Source organism: Phascolarctos cinereus, unplaced genomic scaffold (genome assembly GCF_003287225.1).
Source record: "Phascolarctos cinereus isolate Bilbo 61053 unplaced genomic scaffold, phaCin_HiC Scaffold_9;HRSCAF=440, whole genome shotgun sequence".
NCBI lineage: Eukaryota > Metazoa > Chordata > Mammalia > Diprotodontia > Phascolarctidae > Phascolarctos > Phascolarctos cinereus.
In genome coordinates, this window is record NW_027556402.1 from 6,769,786 (window position 1) to 6,794,757 (window position 24,972).

The 24,972-nt window shown below is 42.0% G+C and overlaps 1 protein-coding gene across 1 annotated transcript in view; it reads right to left on the reverse strand.

Annotated features, from left to right (window-relative positions):
* The window catches only part of PDE5A (phosphodiesterase 5A), a 186,248-nt gene that overhangs the window by 141,643 nt on the left and 19,633 nt on the right, over positions 1-24,972 (reverse strand). The window contains 1 exon segment of the mRNA XM_021008285.2: positions 10,667-11,255. Within this exon segment, the coding sequence (XP_020863944.1) occupies positions 10,667-11,255 (589 nt within the window).

Sequence of the window (24,972 nt, forward strand, 5' to 3'; positions counted from 1 at the left end):
CCACCTTTAATGCTTTGGTGAACACTCAGGAGAGAGGCAGCATGGGGTACTAGAAAGCACTAGAAAGTCTGAGGACCTGGATTCAAATTCCACTTCTGCTTCTCATTGCCTGTAGACTATATATAGGGACTTTGTACATGCCACTTCCTCTCTGTGGATCTCAGTTTCCTCATCAAGAAAATAAAGGGCTTGGACTGGATGGTCTCTGAGGACCCTTTCAGAGCTCTCCACAATTAAGCACATGTGCATACATCTCTTTGTAGCTTCAGTTTGGCTCACTAAACATTTAAGCCTTTCTCTTCACACATGACTAGGAACTAACTGAGGGCAGAGATTTTGTCTCCTAATTCCTGTCCTCCTTTCCCAAAGAGCTTTGGAAGACGCAAAGAACATGGTGAATTCTTGTGAGACTGCTGACAGAATGGACCAGAGCAGAGAAGGCAGGTCTGTACTAAGATCAAGTGAGAATTCATTCATTCATTCATTCAACAGGTATTCACTAAGTGCCTATTAAGGGTAAGATATGGAGATACCAAGTCAAAAGAGAAACACTCCCTTTCCCCAAGGAACTAATGTTCAGAAGGACAGGAGATTTAAAGCTGGGGTCTGTGCAGTTGTTTAATATTTTCCAAGCAATTTCATTATAATAACTAGTTTCCTTTGGAATCCTATGAATTGCATTTTATATACTTACAAACATGATTCTGAGGAGTCCACAGGCTTCACCAGCCTGCTCAAGGGATCCAGGACATAGAAAAGATTAAGAACTCCTAAACTAGGAAGATACAACATATGAACAGATAATCAAAGTCACTGTCTCCCCCTTCATAAATTCAGTGGGTCCTCCCTAGGCTGTCAGAGGCCATTGAAGAGCCCAGCGATGGACTATCTTTCACCCCAGAATCATAAGAGCTAATCTGGAAGGGCCATCCCCAGGTGGTTGCTAGGTGGTGAACCGTTCACTAGTTACTACGTCCTAGAAGGACAGGGATCTTCATTGACAAAAGGAGCATTCCCTACATGGGGTGAAGGCCCTTTGAGCAGGGAAGGACCATACTCAAAACTCAAGAGCTCTTTAAGGATGGAAATGCAGTAAGGGTGAACATCAGACTGAGGTTTCTGACCCAGTATTAAATGATTCTCATACTGCAAATTCGGGGGGAAATGGGGGCAAATTTGATAATAATGCTAGCAATGGCTGACATTTCCATAACACTCACATGCCTCCTCTTAGCCTAACAGCAGCCAGGAGGTAGGTTCTCTTTAGCCTCGTTTCACAGATGAGGGACCTGAAGCTGGGAGGAAGCACCTTGCAGAGGGTCTCGTAGCTTGTAAGTAACAGAATCACGATTTGAACCCAGCTTCCTCTGGCCAGCACTCTATTTACTACGACATGTCACCTCTAGACATCTAGAAAGGCTTTATTTAAATAGATGAGATTTTCAAGAGTCCTTGGAAGAGAAAGCATGGTACCATGGATAAGGTACCAGACTGTGGATTCAAATTCCACCTCAGACACTTACTAACTGGATGACCCTGGCACTTAATAAAATGTTTGTTGACTGACTGACTTCACCTTTCTGTCTCTCAGTTTCCTCATCTGTATAATGAAGGGGCTGGATACAATGACCTCTAAGGTCCCTTCCAGATCTATAGGTATGAACACATTTGCAGAGTAAGAGAGAATTCTTAATAAAGAGAGTCCACTTGAGCACTGTCCCTGCATACCAAACCACACATTCCTCTGTCCATGCTTTCCCATGATTCACACCTATATACCCTCCCTGGAATGATAATTGTCAAATCTCATAGAAGGTGTGAATCTGGAGGGGTGACTTTTTCAGGAAAAAATTCTAAACCTTATACTAGCTCCATGGACTCAAGCTGTTCCAGGCACCAGCACATCCCAATTTTTTTAAGATACCTTTTGAATAAAATTCTCAAGTAAAGATATCTGAATTTTTGTTCCAATTCAGCTCAACCTCAAGCCACAGTGTTCGAGAAAGTCACTAATTAACATTATTATGGGTATTTTTCAATCTATCATGTGAACAACTACCTTCCAGTTTTTACCAGATTTGGCTTTTTAAGGCCAAGAGCTAGACCTCAACATTCAAGGGTTTGTTATGTTAATCATTTAGATTTTCCCATCAGACAATTTATGGTGTCTGCCACTTCCTGGTTCCCAAACCCCCAAAGACATGTATTTGTGTTTAAGTTCCAAGCACAAAAGATAAATGTTTGTAGGATCATGAGATCAAAACTTTTTCAGAGCTGGAAAGGAACTCCGATGTCGGGTTATCCAACCCCCCCACTTTACCCAAGAGCCAGCAGAGGCCCAGGGAGGTGGTGTCTCTCTCAAGGTCAAATTGGTAATGAGGAACCGGCCGGGATTTCTAGTTTGAAATTCTAGGAGGGGTTGGGGCAGGGTGGAGAGGCTGTTTATGACTGTGTTTCTCTTTGCTTGAGGACAGGCACTGTTTAGGTCAACTCAGGATTTGCTTAGAAGCTGTTCATATAAACTACTCAAAACAACACTAATGAATCATTTCCACATTCCTTCTTAACACTGCAAGTGGATGGAAGCCATCCAGCTGGGTTTCCAATCATTGCCAGGCTGTGCAATGTGTCCGCGGTATAGTATCAGCCGTCCTCTACTGAGCTAGGAGTCTGTGTGTTTTCCTCCAAGCTTGGATATTTATTTTATGTTCAAGCATGTGTATGTGTATTCACATAGATATGTATGTATGTACGTATGTATAGATATGTAAGTGTACATATAGAGGGATCATTGAACAAGGCTGTGCTAAGTGCTGGAGATAAACAACAGCAAAATGCACAGGAAAACAAACGGGCAAAAAGTCCCTAATCTCAAAGAGCTCACAGTCTGTGTGTGTGTGTGTGTGTGTGTGTGTGTGTGTGTGTGTGTGTGTGTGTGTGCGCGCATGGTGTGGTGTGTGTGTGTGTGCACTCAAAGCCTATGTTAAAGAGGGCTCCCAGGCCAACAAACTGTTCATTTCACATGAGCTGCTGCACTCCTTGGACTGGACTCCACCACGCCCCTCAGTGACAGGTAGCTTTCTCCCCTTATCTCTCTTCAGCTTTTGTTTGTGTCTTGTCTTTCCCTGGCAGCAGCTGGGTGGCCCAGTGGATAAGAGTGCCAGACCAGACTCCTGCTGAGTTCAAATCTGGCCTATGACACTTAGTAGCTCTGTGACCCTGGGCAAGTCATTTAACCCTGTTTGCCTCAGTTTCCTCATCTGTCAAATGAGCTGGAAAAGGAAATGGCCAACCCTTCCAATATCTCTGCCAAGAAAACCCCAGATGGGGTCACAAAGACTCAGACATGGCTAAACAACAACATAGCCTGACCTCTCTTCCCCTATTAGATTGTAAGCTCCTCAAGGGCAGGGGCTATGTTTCTTTTTCTCACTTGTATCCCCAGCACTTGGTATAATGGCTGATACACAGTAGGTGTTTAACAAATGTTTATTGGCTGTATACATACCCACATCCACCCAGACACACACACACACCACACACACACCACACACAAAACACACACAGACACACGTGCATGCACACACACACACACTCTCCCAAAAGTCTTAATATGGTTTTTAAGCTAGCTTAAAAACTTTCAAAGCTTTAATTGACATCATTTTTTAAGATGTAACTCCCTCTGTCCCACCACCCACCAAATGAACCCTCTCCTGTAACAAAAAAAGTAGCTGTCGGTTCAAGGGGGGCCATTGAAAGCATCTGCAGCATTATGTACTCATACTCCCTCTCCAAACAAAAGGAGACATAATACTAATAATGACAATGATGATATAAGGACCAGAACAATAATGCTAATAATGATACTGATACTACTACCACTACTACTAATAATACTAATGATAATAATAGCTACCTCACAAGGTTGCTGTGAGCACTAGAGCAGGTAAAAGGCAAACCTTAAAGGCCTACCGAAATCGAAGCTCTCCATCACCCCCTACTTTCTGATCATGTCTTTACCCACTGTCGTGCTACCTTTGGGGAAACTTCAGCTCTGGGCTACCTGCTGTCCTGCTTGGTGCCTTCCCACCCCAATGACAGTTTCAGGAAAGGCCCCACCATGCTTCACCTCACTCCCTGCACTCCCAACAGCTCTCCTTGCCCCCTTCTCCTGTGCTTTCCTTTCTGCGTCTCTCCTTCACCTCTCCTCCCTCACTTCTGCACCAGGGACCAAATGAACCCTGCCACTGTTCCTGGATGGAGCGTGTAAATCTGCCTTTTGACGGCTCTCCTCACTATTCCTATAACCTCACCATCCCGTGACTTTCCTCTCCCTCTCTTCTCAGGCTCTTAGGATCTGGCTCCCCACCTCATGCTTCCACCCAAACGCCTCTCTCCAAAGTTACCAGCAACTTCTTCATCGCCAAATCCAACAGCCCTTTCTCAAGCCTTGGGTCTCCTTGATCTCTCTGCTGCCTTTGACACTGGTGATCGCTCTCTCCTCTTTGAGACTCTCTTCTCCCTTGCTTTTTAGGACAGCCACCCTTCTCTCCTGATTCTACTCCCACCTATCTTCCCTGGCTTCTTTCAAGTCTCAACTAAAATCCCACCTTCTACCAAAAGTCTTCCCAAGCCCTCTTAATTCTAGCGCCCTCACTCTCTTAATATTTCCTGTTCATGGTGTGTATATAGCTTATTTGCACAGATCTGTTTGCTTGTTGTATCCCCAATTAGATGGTGAGCTCCCTGAGGGCAGGGCCTGTCCTTGGCCTCCTTTGGTATACCCAGTGCTTAGCGTGGCACTTGGCACACAGTAGGTACTAAGTAAATCTTTATTGCCTCACTGACCAGACCAAAGTGCCTCTTCATGGCTACCAATGCCTTATATGTGCTGTTTCCCCCGTGAGAATGTAAGATCCTTGAGGTCAGGGACTGGCCTTATTCTTGTATTCATATCCTTAGAGCTTAATGCCACAGACTCAGCACACAATAAACATTTAGTAATTTTTTTTACTCATTCATGTTCTGTGTCTTACAAAAAACCGCCTCAATGCCACAATACCGCGCTCCAGCCTCAGACCCTGCACTCCTGACAGAGAGCTCACCACATTCAATCTGAGCTGGACCCATTCTGTGGCTTTCAAAGGTCACCTTTATTCCTTCATTTCATTAATGTCTTAGTACTTTCTCTTCTGCCTCCAAAGTTTACTCCCTCCATCCGCATTCCCTTAGCCCTCACCCTCCTTCCAATCTTCATTACTTCTCACTTAGACTATTGTCATAGTCTCTTAGCTGGTTTCCCCATCCCTAAATCATCCTTCACATGGCTGACACATTGACTTTCCTAACCAGAGCAGGCTGGTTACATCCTCTGACCAACTCAAAAACCTTAGAAAACCAACTGAAAAAACCCAACTCCTAAGGCTGACATGCAACACCTTGGTCCCAGCTTAGGTTTCCAGACTCACCCAATACTACTCCATTTTGTTCCAGAAAGACGGGTCTCCTTAATTCTCCGTTATTGCAACCATCCTCCACGTCATTTGTGTAGCCTCTGCCTTGACTATCCTTTCCCTTCTCCACTTCAACTACTGTAAATTCTACCCACCCTTAAAACCCAGATCAAACAGCCCTTCTTCCTGGAGCCAACCAGAAGTGCCCTCTCAAGCCTGTGAGCTGTTGGAGCATCTGGCATCTCTTAGCCAAGTGTGCATTATGTTTATTTGTATGGATATCTTGGGGAGGTAGTATGGTGAATACTATAGTGAGCCAGCCTTGAAAGCGGGAAGACCTGAGTTTGAGTTCCATCTCCAGCATATCCTGGCTAGGTGACCCTGGACAAGTCACTTAACCTCCTTGTTCCCTAAGCTACTCTACAAGAAGACAAGATGCAGGCATGCTGACTTATCTTGGGAGACTGAGCTTCCAAAACTCTGAAGTCTAATCCCTATCTTATTTTCCACTACTAGACTGTAAGCTCTTTGAGGGTAGGGCCCATGTCACATAAATCTTGGTATTGTTCTCGGAGCCCAGTGCTTTACACATAGCGTGTACTCAATATACAGTGTTCTCATCATCTTCCCAAAGAGAGAAACACCACAGCCATGGGCATTGTATCGTGAGTGGTTCCTGCATGGTCCAAAGGACCTCCCGCTATTGTATCCCATCAGTGTTCGAGCTCATTGGTTCGGTGCATAGAACACTGGACTTGGATTCAGATGGATGTGTGTTCAAATCCAGCCTCAGACACTAACTGGGTGACCCTGGGCAAGTCATATAACATCTCTGAGACTCATTTTCCTCGGTTGTAAAATGAGGATAAATATAGGACAGATTTACCTTCCAGGGCTGTTGTGAAGCTCAAATGAGGCAGTATTTGTAAAGTGCTTCCTTAGTGCCTAGCAAACCTCCAAGTGCTACATAAATGCTAGCTCTCACTGTTATCATTATTAATTGCTATCGTTGCTATTATTATTCCTACATGAGGAAGGGGCATACTTTCTATTATGACATTTTTAAAGTTGACGCTAACAATCTTGGCTGGGAGGTGTGAAGTGGTCATGCTTCAGAAACTTGAAAATTACTCTTACAAACGACCAATTCCAAGGTAATTAGACGTATTCAGAAACCTATGTCAAGGCTAGAAGCCCTTTGTGCAGCTGAATATTTTCCTCTGAAGGCAGAGTAAAAAGCCATTATCTAATTCTATAATGTAAACAATATACTGATTACATGCAAACAGATAAAGAATGAGGATAACAAAGCCAGAACCCCTTTGCCAAGTCTAGTCGGCAAATCACAACGTCAGTGGCGTGCAGGCATCCACAGAGCAAAAAGCACTTCCAGATGATGCCCTGGTAGGAAGGCCCATCTCACATCCCATAATGTATCCATAATGTCACGAATGCAAGCTCACTGTGTTCAAGGTCCCATGATGAATGGTCTCACTGATACAATTGTCATGGCCACAGGGGTTCTTAACTGGGCTTCCATGAACTTCTTTTTCTTCCTCAATATATCTAAACCTGTATTTCAATATAATTCCTTTCCTTAGTTAATCAACAAGGATTTCTTGTGTTTACTATGTGCCAGGTACTGTGCTAGCCACTGGTAGTAATGCAATTATGAGTAGACAGTTTTTGCCAACAAGGAGCTTATATTCTAATGGGGGAAGCCATTTTGGGGGGGTAGTCTTATGTATTTTATTTCACACATTTTAAAATTTAAAGGAAGTGAAGTGGCTCAGTGAGTAGAGTACTGAACTTGTAGTCAGGCATACCTGAGGCACACATAGCTGTGTGACTTAATCTCTCCCTCAGTTTCCTCATCTGTAAAATGTGGATCATAACAGCAGATACCACTCAGGGTTGTTGTGGGGATTAAATGAGATAATATTTGTAAAACACCTTGCAAAACTTAAAGTGCTATGTAAATAAAATAAAGCTATTATTTGAAGACATTCTGGAAAGGGGACCACGGGCTTTATCAGACCACCAAAGATGTCCAGAACCCCTGGTGTAGTTGATAGAGCCCTGGGCCTAAAGTCAGGAAGACCTGGATTCAAATCCTGCCTCAGACATTTACTGTGACACCTGGCAAGTGGATTCACATCTCTGGGCTTCGGTATCTTCATCTGTAAAATGAAGGAGGTTGGCCTTGATGGCATCTAACGTCCCTTCCAGTTATAGATCTATGATCTTTTGGCCCCTTGATCCTCTGGCCCTGATCCTCTGCTTGCTGCCATCTGTCTCTGTTAGGCTGGACTTATGTGAAAAGCAAATCAGAGAATCATAGAATTTAGAGCTGGGAGGACCACAGAAATCATGCAAGCCAACCTTGTTATGTTTAAACTTGCATTGGTTTATGCATTCACTTGTAATCTGTAACCTCTCCCATTGAACCAAAAAAGAAAGAAAAAGAAAAAGAAAGTACTTATCATAAACATTTGGAGTCCAGCAAAACAAAACCCATGGTGGCCAGGAGCAAAAAGGTTGGTTTCTCTCTGCATCATGAGTTCATTCCTGCTCCGCAGGAGATGAGGGACACGCTTTTTCCTCAGTCTTTTGGACTCATGGTTCATCATTGCATGATCAGGGTTCTTAAGTCTTTCCCAGCTGATTGCTGTTACAACATTGCTGTTACTGTATACACTGTTCCCCAAGTTCTGTTCACTTCACTTTGCATCAGTTCACGCAAGTCTTGCCAGGTTTCTCTGGAACCATCCCCTTCATCACTTCTTACCACACAACAATATTTCATTACATTCATACACTGCAATCTGCTTAGCAATTACCCAATAGGAAGACAGTTCCTTAGTTTCTCACTTTTAGCTGCTATGAAAAGAGTGGGTGTGTATGTGTGCGTATACACACAGACACATATATGCATATATATACATATGTGTGTGTATATAGGCATACACACAATATTTCTGTGTGTATGCACATGTATACGTATATATTATATTATTTGCATGTATGTCTCCATACACACGTATATTTTTTACATGTGGGCCATTTTCCTCTTTATTTGGTACATTTTGGGGTATGTATCTAGTAGTTGTATCCCTGGATCAGAATGTGCACATCTGGGTTAGGTATGCACAATTTAGTAACTTTTTGCCAACCTCATGATTTTACTGGTGAAGAAACTGAGGCCTGGGTCACTGAAGAGACTTGGCCAAGGTGAAAGAGGTGGTTAAGTGACAGGGCCAAGATTCAAACCCAGGTCTTTTGACTCCAAAGTCAGGGTTCTTACCCCAATTCCTTAAAGCCTCATCACAACTCCAGCCCAAGGTCTTTGCTACAAAGCAAGGTGATGGGAGCTGAGGCACCAGAGAGCAGACAAGAACCCATGAGGCCAATGAAGGACAATTCGGGGTCCACCATCATGGCTCCCTTCCCAACAAACTGCTCTTGAAATGCTTCTAGTTCTCTCTCTGCGTCTTTCCTAATTAAGAATATCGTGACCACCAGCATGGCTGTTCCATGTCCCACAGACACTAACACTTAATTGAATGATCGCCACACCAGTGCTCTCCAAACTTCTTCCAATAGCACACCCCTATCATTTAAAAAAAAAATGAGGATACAACTCAATATGTGTATATTGACTTACTTGCAATTATATGCATTGACTGTTATGCTAATAATTGCATATATCATAAAAGTTAGACAAAAATGGAAATTTAAAAAGATGAGATAAAGATGAAACAGTCAAGGGGGCAGCTAGGTGGCTCAGTAAATAGAGCTCTGGCCCTGGAGTCAGGAGGACCTGAATTCAAATCCAGCCTCACACTTAACACTTACTAGTTGTGTGACCCTGGGCAGGTCACTTACCTCCAACTGCCTCACCAGAAAACAAACAAACAAAAAAAGATGAAACAGTCAACAAGAAGCCATGAGAGTTTATTGAGTAGGGGAGTGGCAGTGTCAGACCCGTGCTTTGGAAAAATCACTTTGGCAATTATGTGTAGGATGGATCTGAGATGGAGGAGACTGGTGGCAAGGAGCCCTATTAGGAGGCTACTTAAATATTCTAGGTAATAGCTCACAAGGACCTGAACTAGGGTGAGGGCTGGGTGAGTAGAGAGAAGGGGACAGAAGTGAGAGATACTGGGGAGGTCTTGAAATACTAAGATTTGGCACTGGATATCTAGAAGAGGAAGGGATAGGAACCTGGGTTGCCTGAAGTGAAGAGGTACTAACAGTAATAAACAGATTTGGAATAGGACAGTGTTTGGGGAACAAGATAATATGTAATGAGATCAGCCCTGTAAATCACAAGCCATCTGTACTTATTCATTATGAGTGACTCTGACTCTCTCTCTCTCTCTCTCTCTCTCTCTCTCTCTCTCTCTCTCTCTCTCTCTCTCTCTCTCTCTCTCTCTCTCTCATAATGCATGAAGGGAGTGAGACTATTACTCAGTTGTTCACTGTACCGGGGCACAGAACTGGTCTTCCTGCAGTGAAGTGACCTGGGGGCTATAGGTGTTAAGGGGAGGTGTGGTTGTGCTGAAGACAAACTCTTCAACTGGCCATTCTGAGGTAGAGTGGGATGTGACTCATCTTCCTACCTTCTGATTGGTTGATCACAAGCCCCACCCCTTGGTGTCAAGCTGAGTTAGAGGATAAAATCCTATGAAAAAAATGAAGGCTTTTGTTCATTGATCATTAACCCTAGTGAAGAAGGAAGTATATGGTGGAAATCAAGCAAGATCTGAAGTAAGAATACTCTCATTATTGGATCTGAGCTGCTTATTCTTCCTTTTCATCTTTAAATGGTCCTATCAGCCTAGCTGTTTCATGAGCTCAATCCTCAATTTCCCACCTGTGTGCATTTGCAGAAGCCATTCCCCAAGCTTGGAACGTGCTGCCTCTCAGAGTCCTTGTCTTCCTTCAAAGCTCAATCCAAGTGCCAACTCCTCACAAAGCCTTCCCTGATTACCCCAGTCCTTAGGACTTCCTCCCTCCTCAATTTTTCATGCACTGTGTTTATTTGCACACATATCATGCCCCCCTAGTGTGATGCAAAGTTGGTGTCTTTGTCATGCTGATGCCAGGACAGCCTTCCACAGAGTAGGTACTGAATAATATGTGTTGAATGAAATGGAATCCAGGACAATGTCCCCATTTCCCCTCCCCCATCCTGGGCAGACCCTCATTACCTCATAAGCATCTTTGATGTTCAAGGGCTGCCCCAGAGCCGCCACATGACCCACAATTCCCTTGTTCCATTCTAAGCGAATACAGCTATTGGAAGCTTCTTCCAGAGTGGAGCCTTCTGCGACATCAAACAGGCGACTGATGAGGAATTTATCATTGGAGCTGTCCTCACAAACCAGGAAAAGGGAATAGCGATCGGCAGAGATCAGCCCATGGATGTGTAAGAAGATTTTGTGACAAAGCGCTGTGACGTCCAAATGACTAGAAATATCTTTCACAAGCTCCAAGAGCCCTGAGCACTGATCTCCTGTGTCAGTACCAAACCTGGGGGGCTGCAGAGGCATCTGTTCCTTCTTCTCCGAGTCACAGAGGAAGCTCACAGTTCCTTCAGCGTCCTTGACCACAATGGGCCGGAGTGGCCTGTCAAACTCCGAGGCTGAGATCTTCCTGGTGGGGGTCCCAGGGGCAGTGGTCTCAGAACGGGGACTCTGTTGAGTAGGACAAGAGCAGGACTCTGTGTGACCTCTGACTCCTTCCTTACAGACTGGGATAGGATGAATTCTCTCAGCAAACCATGCATTGACCATTTCTCTGCAGAATGAAATAGTAGAAAAAAAATAATAATTCAATAGTTCAAAGAGAGGAGGGAGAACTTAGGTCACATCTAGGAAAACTGATCAGAGAACAGACAATTAAGTGTTTGATTTACCAGGAAATATCCAATCAATCCACAAGCATTTATTAAATACTGACTATATGCCAGGCACCAAGCAGAGAGCCAGGGCTATAAAGAAAGGGAAACAGAGCCACAGTATAACTCAGGGGATTTCTCAAATGCAGAAAGGAGTGTATATTTGCTTCAATTAACATTTCAGTGATATTAACTCTCAATTACCCATACAAAGATTATTTAATTATAACTTCGAATGCATCTCAGCTGCCTCTTCTACAATCATTTGGTTTTTGCTCACAGAGTAAAGATGGAATTTTAATATTAACCTAAGGAGAATTTGATTAACAAGCAAATCCAGTTGGGTTAAGCCTAAGGATTTATTCCAAAATGAAATTTCAATGACTTTTCTAAAAGATGTCTGCTGTTTTAAATTATCTGTTTGGGCATATAATGTGGGGTCGGGGAAGGTAAGACCATTGTAAGGAAACAGAACACCCTTAAACTGCAAATGAGGAAAAATGCACATGCAATAACTACACATGTTTCTAATATACCCTTCTGTCAAACAATCAGACATAATAAGTGTGGATATGAATCAAGGTCGATTTCTTAACTAACTAGACCTTGTCAGTTGCGACCCCTCCAAGTAGCTATGGACACATATCCCACTAAAACTGCCATTGCTCAGCCCCTCCCCCCTCCTGTTTTCTTGCTTCCATCAGACCCAATTTATAAGACATAAAAGAACATTTTTATTAGTGAATAGTCACAGCTCATTTTTCACCTGGCTCGATCATCCACCTCTGCTGAGAATGCCTTTTGTTCTTTTCCAAAAATCAAATCTTGCCTCAAAAGAGCAAAGGGGAATGCCCCCACCAGAGATATTCCAGGGAATGTGTCAGATTTTTTAAAAAATTCAATTTTATTTTTAGTTCCAAATTCTCTTTCTACCTCCCCCTACCTTATCCATTGAGAAAGCAAGACAAAGCCCATCACAAATACGTATGGTCAACACAATTTCCTGCACTAGCCATGTCTGTATATACATGTATGTATGTTTGTTTAAACACACATGCTTCAATCGACACTAAATTCATCAGCTCTTTATCTGGAAGTGGCTAGCATGTTGCATCCCGAGTCTGCTGGAATTGTGGTTGATACCACTGTGTTGATGAGAGTTACTAAGTCTTTCACAACTGCTTATCTTTACAATATTGCCATTATTGTATAAATTGTTCTCCTGCTTTTGATCGCTTCACTTTGCATCAGATCATACAGCTCTTCCCAGGTGTTTTTGAAACCATCAACTTCATCCTATCTTACAGTACAATAGTATTCCATTACATTCATACACCACAACTTGTTCAGCCATTCCATAATTGAGGGGCTTCTCGACAGTTTCCAACTTTTTGCCCCCATGAAAAGAGCTTGAGCTAGAACATCTGAAAGAAATTTAATTGAAGGGTGGTGGAATACAGTGCATCAAGAAAAGACTCGTGTACATGGAAATGAATGAATTAATGTATTTTTCCAAGAATGTCTTAGTATCTGGCAAGCATTGTGCTAAGCCCTGGGGATATGAATACAAAAGTAAAACTGTGCCTGCCCTCAAGGAGCTATAATGTAATGGGGGAAATATCATTTTTAGGGAAGTAGAGTGATGGCTTAGGAAAGTATTTTGGTTTGGCAAGTTACAGGGATGGTAAGTGAAGCCTGAGGGAAGTGGACTGATATACCTTTACAAGGAGCAATGACAGAGCTGATTTCATCATTGTTTATCAGTTCAGAACTTAGAAAAGGAGAGGGATGATGCAAGGATATGTGAAAATTTGAGGAACGGAGGGAGGAAGGCCAGGAGGAAAGAAGGAAGGAAGGAAGGAAGGAAGAAAAAAAAGAAAAAAGGAAGGAAGGGAAAAAAGAAAAAAGGAAGGAAGGGAAAAAAGGAAGGAAAGGGAAAAAAACTCTGTTTGCCTCAGTTTCTTCACCTGTCAAACAAGTTAGAGAAGGAAATGGCAAACCAATCCAGTATTTTTGTCAAGAAAATCCCAAATGGGGTCAGGAAGAGTCAGATACAACTGAAATGCCTGAATAACATCAAAAATATTTGCATGTCTTAATATGCATAATAGATATTATACTGCTTGCTTTCCAATGGGCAGTGGAAGGGCTGGAGGGAGGGAAAGAATTTGGAACTAAAGTTTTTTAAATGAATACAAAGATTTAATTTTTTAAAGCAAGAAAGAATAAAGCCTTTTACTTAAGTACAGATATAGAACAGGCAAAATTGCAGTTGCTGAGAAGATGACTTAGGGATTTGAGACAACTACACCCCTAACATGAATCAACAATATGCCAAGGCTACCATGCCCAGTCCTAGGCTGTATTAATAGGAGGGCCTACAGGAGACAGAAAAGAAGAGCCCCAGGGCACTGTGCTTAGGTCAGATAGCACCTGCAGCACTGAGATAACTTGTGGAAACCGTATTTCAAAGGAGTCTTGGCAAAGTGGGACCCACATTAGAGCCATGCATGCAGGAGCAGGCAACAGAGGATGGCAAAGGAATGCAAAGCCATTCCACATAATGAAAGGTTGACAGAATGGAGGATGTTAATCAAGGGCAAGAGGTGGAGCAGGCATAATCACTAACTGGGATGCTTGTCATGTAGAAGAAAGATTATCTACATTTTATAGCACCAGAGGGCAGAATAAGGACCAGTCAATTAATCAACTAGCATGGTGGGGCAATGGATAGAGTGTTGGTTATGGGGTCAGGAAGACTCTTCTTTCTGAGTTTAAATGTGGCCTCAGACACTTACTAGCTTTTGTGAGTCTGGGCAAAGCATTTAACCCTGTTTGCCTTAATTTCCTCATCTATCAAATGAGCTGGAGAAGGAAATGGCAAACCATTGCAGTATCTCTGCCAAAACCCTAAATGGGGTCATAAAGAGTCAAACATGAGTGAAACAACTGAACAACAACAAAGCATTTCTAATGCCATGGCTAATTTGTTCCAGATGGTGTTAGAAGATAAAGATTGAAAAAAATATATGGGGGCAGAAACAAGATGGTGGAGTAAAAGCAGAGACTTGCTTGAGCTTTCCCCCAAACCCTTCCAAATACCTGTAAAAAATGGCTCTAAATAAATTCTGGAGCAGCAGAATCCACAAAAGACAGAGTAAAAGAAATTTCTAGCCCAAGACAACCTGAATGGTTGATTGGAAAGGTCTATCACGCCACGCTGGGAGAGGAATGCAGTTCAGCATGGGCATGCACGCAAAGACGAGGCCTCAGAGAACGTGGAGTAGGCCTCAGGGGACTGAATCATGGGCAGCTGTGGCAGTTTCCAGTCTTCTCAACCCACAAATGCCAAAGACAACTTAGGTCAGTAGGAAAGGTCTGTGACTATGGTGAAAGAGAAACTCAGTCCCAGCTCCACTCATGGCATGGCCCTGAGGCAGCAGCTGTTTCTGGAGCTCTTGGCTCACTGACTAAGGGGGAATTGAGTGGCTGATCAGAGGGGATTGCAGGGATCTCTTTGCTGGAACTGAGGCAGGATTCTCTTGTTTTGCCCATGCTTGAAACTGGGTCGCAGTTCTAGGTGGCAATCGTGGGATGAGAAGCACTGGCATGGTGGAGCTTGTAGTGATCATGAAGAGAAAATCCTCCTCACAGTTCAAAGGCAGAAAAGAATGCTTGTGGTCACTCATAGACCAGAGCACAAGCCAGGAAAGGAGTAAACACCTTGCCCTTGATTGTACCACCTTGGAAGAACTGAAAAGTTATAGGTCCCTAGAAGTATCTCTGAAAACAGCTGCACAAAACCCCCAAATCTTGAGTTAGTACATTCTCCACACTGGAAGCAGACCCCTACCTTATCAAAGCATTTAAAACTCAAGTAATTGGCTAAAAAGTCAGACCATAGAATCTTTCTTTGGTGAAAAAGAAGATCAAAATATACAATGAGAAGAAGACAACAAAGTCAAAGCTTCTACATCCAAAGCGTCCAAGAAAAATATGAATCAGTCCCAGGCCATGGAAGAGCTGAAAAAGGATTTTGAGAAGCAAGTAAGAAAAGCAGAGGAAAAACTGGGAAGAGAAATGAGAGTGATGCAAGAAAATCATGTGAAAAATAAGTCAACAATATGCTAAAGGAGACCCAAAAAAATACTGAAGAAAATAACACCTTAAAAAAATAGCCTAACCCAAATGGCAAAAGAGGTCCAAAAAGCCACTGAGGAGAAAAATGCCTTAAAAAGCAGAATTGGCCAAATGGAAAAGGAAGTCCAAAAGCTCACTGAAGAAAATACTTCCTTAAAAATTAGAATGGAGCAATTGGAAGCTAGTGACTTTATGAGAAATCAAGACATTGTAAAGCAAAACCAAAAGAATGAAAAAAATAGAAGATAATGTGAAATATCTCATTGGAAAAACAACTGACCTGGAAAATTGATCCAGAAGAATAAATTTAAAAATTATTGCACTACCTGAAAACCATGATCAAGAAAAGAGCCTAGACATCATCTTTCAAGAAATTATCAAGGAAAATTCACCTGATATTCTAGAACCGGAGGATAAAATAGAAATTGAAAGAATCCACTGATCACCTCCTGAAAGAGATCCCTAAAGGAAAATATTCCTAGGAATATTTCAGCCAAATTCCAGAGTTCTCAGGTCAAGGAGAAAATATTGCAAGCTGTCAGAAAGAAACAATTCAAGTATTATGGAAACACAATCAGGATAACACAAGATTTAGCAGCTTCTATATTAAGGGACCAGAGGGCTTGGAATATGATATTCTGGTGGGCAAAGGAGATAGGATTACAGCCCAAAATCACCCACCCAGCAAAACTGAGTGTAAGCCTTCAGGGGAAAAATGGACATTCAGTGAAATAGAGGACTTTCAAGCATTTTTTATGAAAAGAACAGAGCTGAATAGAAAATTTGACTTTCAAATACAAGACTCAAGAGAAGCATGGAGAGGTAAAGGGAAAAGAGAAATCATAAGGGACTTACTAAGGTTGAACTGTTTACATTCCTACATGGAAAGATGATATTTGTAACTCACAAGACCTTTGTCAGTATTAAGGTAGTTGGAGGGAAAAAAATGATATGTGTAGATAGATAGATAGATAGATAGACAGACAGACAGACAGATAGATAGATAGATAGATAGATAGATAGATAGATAGACAGACAGAGGGCACAGGGTGAGTTGAAGATGAATGGGTGATATCTGAAGAATAAAATTAACGGCTTTTACATCAGAGGGGAAGTGGGGGAAGGTGAGAGGAAATGAGTGAATCTTATTTTCATTAGATTTGGCTTAAGGAAGGAATAATACACACAATCAATTGGGCATGGAAAGCTATCTTATCCAATAGGAAAATAGAGGGGGAAGGGAATAAGAGAGCAGGGGGATGATAGAGGAGGGGTCAGATTGGGGAAGGGGGTAATCAGAAGCAAACACTGAGGAGGGACAGGGTCAAAAGAAAGAATAGAAGAAATGGGGAGCAGGATAGGATGAAGAGAAATATAGTTAGTTTACCGCAACATGACTATTATGGAAGTGTTTTGCATGACTACATGTGTATAACCTGTATTGAGTTGCTTGCCTTCTCAATAAGGGTGGGTGGAGAGGGAGGAAGGGAGAAAATTTGGAACCCAAAATTTTAAAAACAAATGTTAAAATTGTTTTCACATGCAACTGGGAAATAAGATATACAGGCAATGGGGTATAGAAATCTATCTTGCCCTACAAGAAAATAAAAGGGGAAAGGGATAAGAGAAGAGGCGGGGAGATAGAAGGGAGGGCAGAGTAGGGGAAGGGGTATTCAAAATGTATGCCATCTTGGGGTAGAGGGAGGAATGAGATGAGGAGAAAATTTGGAACTCAAAATCTTCTGGAAGTGAATGTTGAAAACTAAAATAAATTAATAATTAAAAAAGAAACATAAATAAAAAATATGAAAGTGCCTGACCTCATGAAACTTGCATTCTAACACAAGAAAAATAATCACACAAATAAATAAATATTTGAAATATATACAAATGAAGAGGGTGGAAGCAGAATCATGTATATAGTAACAGCAAAATTGTAATGATAAACTTTGAGAGAATTAGCAACTCTGATCAACACAATGATCCACACAATTCCAGAGGACTCATAATGAAACATGCTATCCGCCTCCAGGAAGACTGATGCTTGTTTTCTTTTCTTTCTTTCTTCTTTCTTTCTTTCTTTCTTTCTTTCTTTCTTTCTTTCTTTCTTTCTTTTTTCTTTCTTTCTTTTTTTCTTTCTTTCTTTCTTTCTTTCTCCCTTCCTTCCTTCTTCCTTCCTTCTTTCCTTCTTCCTTCCTTTTTTGGACAGGGCTAATGCTGGAATTTATCTTGCAAGAGAAACAAGAGCTAGATGTCTAGATTTGAGAGTCATCTTTGTAGAAATGATAATTGAGCCTCCAGGAGCCTTAGATATAGCTAAGTAACAGAATTAGGCAAAACAGAGGAAGGAAAATGATAATGAGTCCACCAAAATATGCTTCACATTCATAAGCCATTTTGAGTAGACAGTCCATTCCTTTGTACGGTGTCCTATAGTTAATTACTGAGACAGATACTCCAGGCCTCATCTGCCCTATCTATAAAATGAGGGTACTAGAGCAGATGACCTCTAAAATCCCTTCCAAGTCTAAACCTATGCTACTATTTTCCCGTGAAGACCAAAAATATTTCCAAAGACAGAAAAGAAAGCACTGACCATAAAACATTCCTGTCATCATTATGGGGGTGATGGCTAAGAGAGAGGTTACCAAATGAAAACGGCAAACTTGAGAAATTGGACTTGAAACCACATCCACGCAGCCCAGCATCCAGCCCGCGGAATGAACAACAAGGTCGACCCAAATCCCTCGCCCTCCACAAATATGCCCACTCCATATGGTAGGTCTCTAATTTGAATTCCTTTCAACCACAACATGGAGCATGTAGGAGAAGCCAGTTCTGAGGGTCCAAAAATTCACTTTGTATTAGAAAGTATATTCTGAAAAAGAAAACAACCAGAAAGAGGGTCACAGAAACCAAGAAGCTTTGGCAGCTACTTATGCGCTATCCCTCCCATCCTGTCTGAAGCCTTACCTGCAGTCATCTACTTTTACAAAAAGTTCAGAATACTGTAATGAAAGTAACACAGACTAGGTATGAGCCATTTATTCACGGGCTCATAGATCTTGAGATGGTAAGGATCTTGGTGACCATTTATCAAACCGTGGTCCTTCCATCTGATTTTATAGATGAAGCCATTAAGGCACTTGTCCAGTTCATACAGCTAGTAAGTTTCAGAAGGTGTTTTTCTGATGCCCTCCAGTCCAGTGCTCTTTCCAATGGCTCACCCTGCTTCTCTTACCTCTCCCATTCACCGTTGACCAACAATGGAGGAAATGTTCACTTATTGGAGGTCTCATTCCAAAGCCCTTTTCTCAAGACAACTTGTGAGGCTGACCGTACAGGTATTCTTAAGAGCCCAAGCAAGCCAGAGCGGCACCTGAGGCACATTCATCTGGGGGTGAAGTGGCATTGGTATGGGAAGATAATCCCACTGAGGGTGGCCTTTACCCAAGACAGTCCTGGAGGGAAAGCCATATTTCAGCAAGACCTTGAGGTGAAGCCCAGGGACAGCAGTTGTGGCAGAAATGACACCCAGAACCCCTCAATGATGGCACTTTGTCTCATGCTAGTTCATTATGACTCTGGGTATTAGTTTTATTATTATTCCCATTTTAGAGACTAGGAAAACTGAGGCTCCAAAAACCTTACCCATGACTACAGCTGATACATACAAAGGCCTAAAATCAAATTCAAATCTCTGGACTCTAAGTCCATCACTCTTTCTACTATGTAAGACCTCCCCTGACCAGATAATTTCTTCCAGTGCTCAAAATCACCAATTAGTACTCATTTGTCTGAGTACATGCTGTTTCTCCCCAGTACAATGTAATCTTTCTGGGGGCAAGCATTGTTGGCATTTGGCCACTGTGCCCCCGGTATTTAGCAATATTCCTGCTTCGATTTTTGTTAATCTAAATTTCAGTGTATGTAAATTCTCATATAGGACTACCTTGCAAGACCCTCTGGATGGCCTGGGAATTCTTAATGCCATTTTAGTGACAGAATTTACTTGATTTTCTAAACCATTATTACCATCAGTCCTTCATTAAATCAAATTCAAACTTTCTGTATTCAAGGAAATATACTTCCCTTCCACAAATTCATTGCTGGGTCTTCCACACAAATCCCCCTCTCAATCTTCTTCTCCTTTCCCTTCTTTTAATCTCATCCTTCTCTTGGTCCTTTACCTACAACCTTCTCCCAAGGAAGACAGAAGGAGAATGGAAGCTGGGGGTTGGGGAGGGGGGTGTCAATGTCCTAAGAATAAATGTAAGAACTTCCTAAGAACTAGATAGGGACAGGGGATAGAGCCTGGGATTTTATTAGTAGAGGGAGGAAACTTCCTTTACCAATGCATATCTTCAACATCTTCTCTTCTGTTTTATATCTCAGAGAGTGGCCTAGAACACTGAAAGGTTAAGTGACTGGGCCAGGATCACACAGCTAATATGTGTCAGAGGCCAGACTTGAACCCAGGTCTTCCTGATTTGGGGCCAGCTCCCTATCCACTTTACAAGGCTACCTCTCTAACTGGAAGTGGTCAAAAACAATGGGTTGCTTCCTTTTAAAAAATATTTTTTCAGTTAATAATATTTTATTTTTCTTCCCACACCTAACCTCTTCTTCACTACCAGTATTCAAGCAGTCTAAACAAGCATGCGGCAGTTTTCATAGACAGGAGTCATCATCCTATAGTTCAGGTAAGGGTAGGACTCAGTGACATTTACACCTCCTGCTAAGGCAAAGATTGTAAAGTATACAAAGTAACAGAGGAGTCTTATGATCACATAGGGTAGGGACCGATTGACCTACTCCAAGAATCTCATTTCTTTATTACACAAGAGAAGAAAGAGAAAACAGCAAGGTTTAGGAGTTAGGTGTCAGGGTTCTCCAACCAGTTTTCTTAATAGCTAGCCACATAAAGGATGTTAAATCAGAGTGCCTCTGAGCCTCACCTGCCACTTCTGTAAAATGGGTATGCCACCATCCACTGACCTCACAGGGCTTCTACAGTCTCTCAATGGCAAAAAAAAAAATGCACAAAATGAAGAAAATGAAAATGAGAAAATATAACAGTGTCCTTAATTAGTTGTATGACTTTCAGTATAAGTCACTCAGGGTTCCTTGTTTATCATATCAGAGCAGTCCAACCCTGTTAAATGAGCTCAGTGGTTCCTTCCAGGCCTAAAATCCTGTGACTTCTAGATTACTACTTCATTGAATCCATGGCTCAAGAACTTTGTTGAACAGCCATATCCAATGAGCAATTCATGGTATCAGGTTGAACGAGGCTGATAAAAAGGGCCCATCTTTCTCTCCTTCCCATTTCATTCTTTATCCCTACTGCTCTTTGATGGGAATGCGCATCTCCCAGGGTACAGTGCTGACAAATGGAACAAAGAATAGATTCATAAGCCAGCTAGAAGCAACCTTATTGTTCCATTCCAGTGGAGCCAGGCCATGGGCAGAGAGAGGCTGAAGGGCAAAGGCAAGTTTAGGGTCGCACTCTGGCCTCAAAGCCCTTCCAAGTCACAAAGTCTTTAGTTCCCAATGCTTTCTGTTCAAGAGTTTGTTTCTGTCGTGAGTTTCATGAAAAGCATCTGTCTGAACAAAACTAAACCAGGATGGAAACTAGCGACACACAGGGAAGCTTGGCCATCTCCTCCACCAACAGTCAATTAGAAAACTTCCATTTTAATCTAAAGACTTTAATGGCTTGGGCACTTAGAAGGCACAGCAAGTCTTCTTGAAAACCAGATATAAGAGCTCACATCTTTACAGGCTTTTGAATGTCTACAGGCACTTTTTATGGAACTGACTGATAAACTAAAAAATGTGGTACCTATTTTTTAGGTAGGAAAACTAAGGTTCTGAGAGTTTGATTTGTCTACCATTCTACAGCTAAGAAATGTTGGATCCTGGGCTTGATTCTAAATTCTGAGTCTGAATTCAGTCATATATCCACTGCGGCATGGATTTCCCACCTCCCATCCCCTTCTGGATGCAGGAGTCAAGAAGACCTGGGTTCAAATCCTGCCTGAGACACTTACTAGCTGTGTAACGCTGGACAAGTCACATGACATCTCTGAGATTCAGTTTCCTCATCTGTAAAATGTGGCAGCTGGCCTTCCTGTCCTCTGAAGCCCCTCCCAGCTCCAAATCTCTGATTCTATGATTGGTAATGAAAGGCAAGAGACAGACAGAACGTTGGCCTTGGAGTCAGGAAGACTTTGGATTGTGTCCTTCCTCTAAGTCATACTAGCTGTGTGAGCCTGGACAAGTCACTTAACCTTGTTTGCCTTACTTCCTCATCTACCAAATGAGCTGGAGAAGAAAATGGTAAACTACTCCTGTATCCTTGCCAAGAAAACCTCCAAAATGGGGAGAATAAAATGGTAAACAACTCCATTATCTTTGCCAAGAAAATCCCCAAAATGGGGTCGCAAAAAGTCAGACGTAACCAAACACAAACAACAAAATGCCTTACTGTAAGCAAGATTTAAATTTAACAGCGAATTCCATGAGAAGCATATTTATTGTCTTTTATCCAACACTGGATGGGATTCCAGATGTTATGGCTTGAGTAGCAAAGCCAATGACAACAGCATCGTTAGGAGTAATATTTAGCCTACTCTGATTCCACAAGACATCTTGACAGCCCTCCAGAGGCTGAGCCCCTGGGATAATGTTAGACCATCGGCAGCACATGCCACAAAGAAGAGGCTTCATGAGCTGGGAGGAACATGAAGCTGGCCAAACCCACGACTGAGTAAGCAGCAACATTTGCAGTATCAGGAACCCTTCAGGCCTTTAACAGTAGGAAAATGAGCGTAAAATTTGTGAGTAAGTGAAGCAGAATGAAGCAATGGAATCCTCACAGAAAAATCACTCACTAAACAAGTAGCAGCCACTTTCGATAGCCGTACACTTAAAAAAGTCATGCACTCAAGAAATGAGCAGCTTCTATATTTTGAAGATATAGCCTGTGTGTGACATAGACTCTTGGTTTGCAAGCTAGCAGGTCTGGGGTTCCCAGAGAGGAGCCATCAGCATGTTACTACAACTCAATATTCTCTGTCTCTCTCATGGTCCTAGGAATAACGCTTGTGTGGAAGTTATCGTTATTACTACTCACTACTATAGCTCGTGAGCCCCTACCAGTGTGCTTCCTATTTATATGAAATCAACTGCCATAACACTGCCAACTCTTAAACATAAAACATTTTCTTAACATTTATTGCAAAAGTAGGAATAATCTTAAAACCTACTCATCCAATGACAAAAGCAGGATTAATCATAACATTTGCTCAACAGAAGGAAAAAGCAGGAATAATCAAGCATCACAGCTAACCTATAAACTTGGGTCACAGTGGCCCATCAGTGTATGCGGTGTCTATTGGAAAGAGTGGATACACACTTAGAGAAATCTATCAGAGAAGCGCATGAATGGCGAATCTTTGTGCTTGGGGCAACTCAAAACTCTGGGCTTCGGGCCTTGATATCCTTGATCCATTTACAAATGATCCGTACTACTTAAAGCTGCTCGTCTGCTACCTGCTCTTTCCTGCTCTTCTACTGGCCAAAGCCTCACCTGCACTGCTCTCCGGTCAAGCTCTCTTCATTCACGGCCACCCTCAACAGAGTGTTTTGAAGAAAAAGTGGTTTGCTCTTTCCATGATGACTAGTTCCCATGAGGCAAAGAAATTCCAAGCTCTTCATATGCACAAACAGCAAGGGATCCTGCTTTGTCCAATTAGCTCCAAGCCTCTTCTCACAGCAAAACAAATGCAAAGCTTATCTTCCTGCTCTGTTTCTCCTTATTAAGTCAGAGAGGTCAGTAGAGGGCAAAAGAGGCAACCCTGAGATGTTTGCCCTTTCTCAGGCCTTAGATGCACCAAAAAGCAATAGCAGTTCTGAACAAAGCTTCGAATGTCTCAAATAGGAGCCTCAGTGATACATCTTTACCTCCAGAAATCCATGTTCCTGTTATGTATGTACCCAACAGTATTTATACAAACTCTGCAGTTATTTGATTCATGATTGCCAATTATAAATTTCAGAACTCTAAAAACAAGCACTTGAGTGGCTGGACCACAATGCCCTGGGGCTACTCTCAGAGCTCACATTGCGTTCATCTGAGGGAGAGATGGTTCTCCCTCTAGTCCTCAGAACAAGTCTGGGTACTTCCGCTCAACATTTGATCTGAAGGGCTATATATTTACAGGTGGATTTTTGTTCAGTTCTCCTTTCACAAATGTTCTTTGTCTGCCCCTCTCAGCACCAAACTGTTCATATACAAAAGGAGTAGTACCTTACACAAACACACACACACAATTATAGAGAGCGTGTGCATGTTTTTGTTCTTAAAATGAAATGGGAAGGACACCCTTGAAACTACCTGAAATGGATTTAATTATGTCAACAAGTATTAAATCATACAAACGAAATTCAATCTAGCAATAGAACTTTTCAATGAAATTTAAGCACTTAGCTTTGGTCCTTCCAGAATGCCTTTCATCCCCAATTTTCCAAATGCTTTATCATCTTTACTTGGGAGGTGATAGGGATCTGCCAAAGGTTTTTTAGCAGAGTAAACTGACCTGGTCAGTGGGTAAAACAAATGATTATGGCAGTAGTGTGCACGATGCATTGAAGTGGTAAGAGAAGAGAGGAGAGGAGGTATTGTTTGGGAGGTAATTGCAGTTGTTCAGAGGCTGACGTCTTGGTTGTAAGCACCTCATGCATTTACCATTATATCTATACAGTAGCTAACACAGTGCCTGATACATAATAAACATCTAAGCAATGTTGGACTGAAGCATTAAGAAACATGAGTGTATAAAAAGTCACTGAACTGTCCATACTCTTTGATTCGGAGATTTTATTACTGGCGTATATCTCAGGTTAAAAATGAAAACCAGCGAAGGTCCCATATGTACAAGAATATTTTTGTGATAGAAATGAACTCTAAAAAATATTTGTCCATTGGTTGTGGAGAGCTGAACAAACTTTAATTGTAATACAGAGAAACATGGGGAAATGTACATAGACTGATACAGTATAAAACCATAAGCACAATGATGTAAATTGAAGGGATTATTATAGGTCCTGGGATTTCCTTGGGATAGAGAATGCCTGGATAAGGAAACTCCCTCCATCAATGAGGCTGGCACCTTATACTATGAGGCTGCTTTAAGGAACTGCTGAGAGTACTTAGAAGTTAAGTGACTTGCTCAGGGTCATACAACCTGCATGTGTCAGGGGTAGGACCTGAACCCAGATCTTCCTGGTGACAAGGCTAACTCTCTACCCATTACATCACCCTTCAATGTATATGAAAAGAACAAGAAAATTCAACTGAAAGCCGTGTAAGGTAATGACCAATCCTGGCTTTAGACAAGAGAAGAAACAATAACAACAACAATAATAATACAATAGTAATTAGTATGTATATGATGCTTTACACACATTGTC